This window comes from Teleopsis dalmanni, chromosome 2, assembly GCF_002237135.1.
Source record: "Teleopsis dalmanni isolate 2A chromosome 2, ASM223713v2, whole genome shotgun sequence".
NCBI classification, from domain to species: Eukaryota; Metazoa; Arthropoda; class Insecta; order Diptera; family Diopsidae; genus Teleopsis; species Teleopsis dalmanni.
In genome coordinates, this window is record NC_051847.1 from 135,126,566 (window position 1) to 135,132,733 (window position 6,168).

Consider the following 6,168-nt stretch of genomic DNA (forward strand, 5'->3'; position numbering starts at 1 on the left):
AATTCAGGTAAAACACATGTAAAGTACAAACCGAGAGCGTAACACAAACTGAGAGCGTGCCAAATTTCGCTCATTATGCAGATTTTCATAAAACAGGTTTGTGTAAAATCTGGTGAGCACACCAGTGCCACGCAAATAAGAAACACAAAAATTTAAATTCTAACCAAATCAGCTGATTCACACATCACTCAAATTTTACTTGAAATAAAATGTACGAGTAAACTTTGTGTAGCATTTTCAAATTTCGACAGGTTGTTACGCTCTCTCACATGCTCTCAGATGCTCTCATATACTCGAAAATTTGCTGTTGGAACGCACTTATGTATACAGATTGTTACTCAAAGGTACTACGAGTAAAGGTCGTGGAACAGACCTCTTAAAAGCAGTTTAAGATTTGAATTTTCAGCTGTTAACTATCAATAGGTATTTGAATTTTATTACAAATAACACAGTTGATAAAAGAAAACCTAAAACTATGAAAAAAAAACGGAAAACAAAAATTGGATTGAAAAAGTGGAAAAGTATTTTATTAAAGTATTTGCGGAAGAAGAAATAGTAAAATTTTTAGACGGCAAGAACTATAAAAAGGCCACAATTTATGAAATAATTCATCAAGAAATAGAAGTCAAAAGTATTGTCATTTTATTAAAGAGTTGTAACCGCATTTTTCGTAATTTTGTTAATTTTATACGGGATATTTGTAAAATATTGATTGTTTTATTATATTCTGTTTTCTTTTATTATTTATTATTTTCTTTTATTTTGGTGATAATATCTTTCTTTTGCAATTTGTAGTTATACTCTATATAGTATTAGGTGGAACGAATCAGCTGATTGCTTGCGGTACAACAAATTCAGCCTTAACGGCTTAAAAAATATATTTATTGTAAATTTCGCATATCTTTAAATAAATGTTGTGTAGCAACCTTGACTAATTACTATAGTCTTATTAAAAGCCAAAATCTGTTTGATGCCACCGTGTAACTTAAAACTTTGCCCAAAATAATATTTTTATCCTATGACTAGTACCAATAAATTAAATTAAACAAAAGGAAATGTTTATTTAAAAGAATATAGTAAAATAATTTTTATTTTTAAAAAATAATATATGTGTGTTGTGATAATATTATTTATATAATGTATAATACTTTTGCTTTGCGGCAAAATATGGACCTTCCACACAGTATAATTGATAAAATCTGTTATACGTCAATTGTGATATTTTGTGTATAGATTTTAGGTCAAGTTTGGTAATGCCATTTTTTGAAATATCGAGTATATTCCTTTATTGCAATTGAATATAGGTTCTCATTCAATCTTTTGCGTTTGTCAAGTTACAACACACGTTTGAGTTTAATTTCTTTCTAAATTACTAAAGGTAAGCTGAATATTTTTATTAATTTTATTATTTTTATAAAAATTATATATAAAATAATATATATATATGTATTTGTTGTGTTATTGTAACAAATATTAATTGTTATATTTTGTTATAATTTAATGCTATATTAATTATATTTGTTAATTAGTTATTTTTTTCAAATATTGAAAGAGTCGTATCTAGATTTTATATTGAACTTTCATTTCCGTTTCATGCGGTTTTTATGCATTTGATTCGCTTGTAAGATTTCTTGTAAGAAAATAACGCGCCTTCTTATTAGTTAATTCGCGGTTGAACTTCGGAAGTGCAAGTGGGCGAAAATATTACCGTGGAAATTTTTAATTGCTGCAAGTGAGAGCAATTAATAATAGTTATGATTTAGCTTTTTTTTCGGAAATTTTGCAATCTGTGAAGTTTTACTAAAGTTTAATGATCAAAATTGTTTAATTTGCATTTCTATCAATAAATGCTTCTAATAGATTTAAAGTGTGGATTCTTAGAATTAAATTAAAGTACCACTAAATTCACTCTTCAAATGTATAAATATGTGTGATTATATTTGTGGACAATAGTGCTAATATTATTGTTTAAAAATATTATTAAATTTTTGTTTCAAGTATTGTTGTAAACAATTTCACAATAACAATTTTTTCAAATTTCAAAAAAATAATAGTTTGAAGTATTTATTGCTAATTATTTTGTGAGCTGCTCATTTTTGCATTGGATTTCATTAAATTAGTATTTTATTGAAATTATATATATGATTTAGTAGATAGTTAATTAATATTAAATATTGTAAAAGTGACATTTTGAATTTTATGAAGACAAAAAAATGCGGCATTGTAACTACTTCGTTAGTTTTCGGCTCTGTTCGTACGTATAGCACCTAACTTTGCTAATTATTTTTTCTTTTTCGGAATACTTTCAGAGCAAGTTCAGTACGTGAAGTGTTCGGTGAAGTTGGCTGAGGTATTTTTTCAAAAGTCTAATTCGATTCTAATTGTTAACAAAAATATAAGAAATTTTCAAAAAAAAAACATTTGCATAAACTTAATCTACAAGTAAACGGTATTATTATATATTTAAAATATTAGTGCTGTATATAAACTAGATTATATATTATATTAGTTGATTATTACAATTAGTTTCTGGACAAATGCAGTGTCATTATTTGCTTTTGTACTATGAAACATGTTAAATTACTGTAGTACTTAAAATTTATTAATCGTTAATTTAATGGTAGAAATAAACTTTTTACCATAAGGAAAGAATCAGTCTTCAGTAACATTATTGAAGTGTTTGTTTGATGTATACGAATATAATTTCACAATATTTTACAATTTTAAAGTATTTTCGCAACTAGTGTAGTATGTAGAGTTCGCTTTCATCGTAAGTTCCCGATTCATTTCGTTTTGTTTCTTTCCGCCATTTTGTTTTACGATTATCTGTCCTTTCGTTGTTTAGTGTGTTATGTGCTTTTTGATTTTCGCAAATTCTTATGTGCGCAACTTAGTTTTTCTACTAACCGTGAATTATTATTAATGTATTAATATGTCAATTTTATTTTTTTAACTAGATATCATATTAATTGCTAGCATCAAAATTATTCCGGCAGTGCTATAAACTAATTACTGTAAAAAGTTATTTTCCAAATTGGTAGGGATATATACGCTATACAGATGTCCATCCAGCATAACATTACCACTTTTGTAATCAGTGTATTGGAATTTACAGACTAATTACTGCTTTAGGGCTGAGTTAGTCGGTAGATACTGTAAGAACTTAAATTCACAACCATCCAAACCTGTCTATTTGATAGGAACGAAATTAACAAAATTCGCCGCTTTTGTTCATTCCGTTCCTATCAAATACAAAGGTGTGGTTGATTGTGTATTTCTCTATGGCTTAAGTTCTTACGGTACGTACCGACTAAGTGAGCCTTTATATAGTATTGCAATTTTTGAATTTACATTGAAAGCAACAACAAATGCTGTGGTAATCGATGAATTTATCGCCTGTGTAACATGCCTTTAACATTTGAAAGTAAGAACAAATATTAAATTGCCGTTAATTTGGTCGCCTCATCATCATTTTGGCATCACAGTCCATGATGGACCATTGCCTCCTCTACAATACGCTTCCATTCATCTCTGCATATCGTGATTTGCAAGAATTATCAGTAAAAATCTGTTATATGTTTGGTAGATTATTTCTATGAAGTCAGTTTGTGCTTATATAACACGATCTTTCTGCTGACCATTGTTAGGAATGTTATATCAGAAGCCAGTATTTTATTTTTATGTTCAATAAATATCGAAATTAGCGTCTAGTTTTAAGGTATTTTTTGATTAAAATATTAATGGCATAGCGAAGTTTCTGTTTCTGTTTTAATAAAAAAAATATTTAATAATCGGAAAAGTAGTGTACAATTATCAGTTTTTGTATGTATTTATATATTTAAAATATGAAACAGTTTGCAACTATAGCTAATAATGATAGCAATAAGCTGTATAAAGTAAATAAAACCTTAAGTTTAAATGGAAATATTTGATATATATTAAATTAAATTGATAATAAGATAGTTTTTGCAATCATTATTTATAACATTCATTTTTTATATTATATATTATTTTAATCGGAAATAAAAGATTTGTTATATTTAAAGACTAGCTTCCTGGTCAGTTTTTATGTTGTCACATATTTATAAAGTAATTCGTTCGATTTAGAGAATTAAAGAAAATACAAATTTATTTTTATTAAATTTTAATTATTATTTTAATGAACACTGTACACCGTTGTCAAGTTATCGGTTAATAAGCATTTCAATTGGATGTTAGTACTTAGTACTAGGCTAAAAATTGTGCAATTTTATTAAACCAGCAATTTCTTTTTTTAAAAATTATTACAACACAAAAACTTACCAACATATTATATAACATTTAAAATAATGTTTTTTTTTTTGCATTTTGATTATATTTTTATTCTTAATAGCTATACGCGCTGTATTTCTTTTTTCACAAATTCTCTAATAATAAATTGTGGCTTGATTATATTATAGTTCAACGTTTATTTAAAATACTATTTTTAATATACAATATACGCAATGTATATATACATATTCTTATATAAATTTATGTACCATAAATTACAATTATTTTCTTTTAAAGTGTATTTTTATATTTCTCTTTATATAATATTTATACATAAATTTCTTGTATATTCATTACTTATATATATAATTTTTATTTATAAATTACATTAAATTATTTGTATATTGATACAATTCTTGTGATAATTTTTACAAACTTACCCACTTTTTCTAGAAAAAATAAAAAGTATCTAAAATTCTGTTCATAATTGTTTTGTTTTTGGTTCTGACTTTATTATTATCGTATAAAATTGTGCTATCCAACTTTTTCTTAGATTTTATTGCAGATATAAATCTCAATAGATTTACAAAATTTGTTTCCATAAAAACCAATAGTATATTTTTTACAGTTAAACATAAATATTAGTCAATTCAAAATCCTAGGCTTTCAAGTTATTTCTAATTAGTGCCACTGATCTTAACTTGGATTTGACAATTCGATTTTGAATTTTTTCTACTTCACCCTGTATACCCTGAGGATTTTATTAATAAGTCTTTATATTTTGTTAACAAAAATTCATATTGCATTTTGCATTAATTGTGACTGAAAAATATATTTTAATAAATATCTTTTTATTGGTTAATTGTTTATTAGCATAAAATTAGCAAATATTTTAATCAAATTTAAGATAATTAAGATTGGAAAAAATTATAATGTGCTGAAGTTTAGGTTATGACGACGACGGTGCTTATAGAAATCCACCTATTCCTATTGACCCATTGTGTTACTGTACCAAAATTGGAGAGTTTTGAATAATCCATTTTTAATTCAAATTTAAATTTTTGCTATCCTTATATGTACAATTATACTCGTATATTATTTTTGTGTTGATTTTTCAATATAATAGCAAACATATGAAATAATTAAAATTTATTTTTTTATTTTATAATATGTTATAATTGAAAAATTTACTATAATATTAAACAATTAACCAAAAAATTAAGTATAAAATTAAAACATTTTAGTATAAAACATATATATTCATTATATTAAAATATTATTGTAGATTGAATCCTTTATAAATATCTAATCCATAATCCTAAATCTAATCCATCCTCATCACATCACATTTTCTCTAATTCAATTATTTTGTTGATAATAGTTTTAAAAGAAGTAAAACGTAAATTTGTAAATATCATTTATTTTAAAAATAAATATTTTCTTCTTTTTAATATAGGTATATACTGTATAATGTCTCTTCAACCAAGCGTAAGACCACGTGTTCGTGTTCCTTCACCTCAACTTATGGGAAAAGTTGGTATTCGTCCTGTCATGACGTTTACGGGTCCCAGGGTTAGTATATCATTATTACTTTTGAACAGTTTCAAAAAAATAAATCAAAAAATATATATAATAAAAATATTTTATTATAAAAATATATTTAATAAATAAAACCTAATAAATATAAACCACAATAATTATCAAATTTTATTATAGATGTCTTTTCGACCAAGGATTCCACCTTCTGTTAACGTTGTTAATAGACCATCGGTAATTGCTGATACCTTTAAGCCACGCGGCGGTTCAATTTCTGTTCGTCCAAGGGCAATATTAGCATCACCCCAGGCTGCAAAGCCTGATTCTAATGATTCTGGTATTAAGACACGATATATGTTATTTATTTTTAGTACATTTATT

General features: G+C 25.5%; 1 protein-coding gene across 1 annotated transcript in view; it reads left to right on the forward strand.

Annotated features, from left to right (window-relative positions):
* Nucleotides 1-1,289: 1,289 nt before the first annotated feature.
* Nucleotides 1,290-6,168, forward strand: part of LOC119675762 — a 5,190-nt gene continuing 311 nt past the window's right edge. The window contains exons 1-3 of the mRNA XM_038086969.1: nt 1,290-1,378; nt 5,708-5,823; nt 5,968-6,157. Coding sequence (XP_037942897.1) covers nt 5,722-5,823; nt 5,968-6,157 — 292 coding nt within the window. The 5' untranslated portion in view covers nt 1,290-1,378; nt 5,708-5,721. The remainder of the gene's footprint in view (nt 1,379-5,707; nt 5,824-5,967; nt 6,158-6,168) is intronic.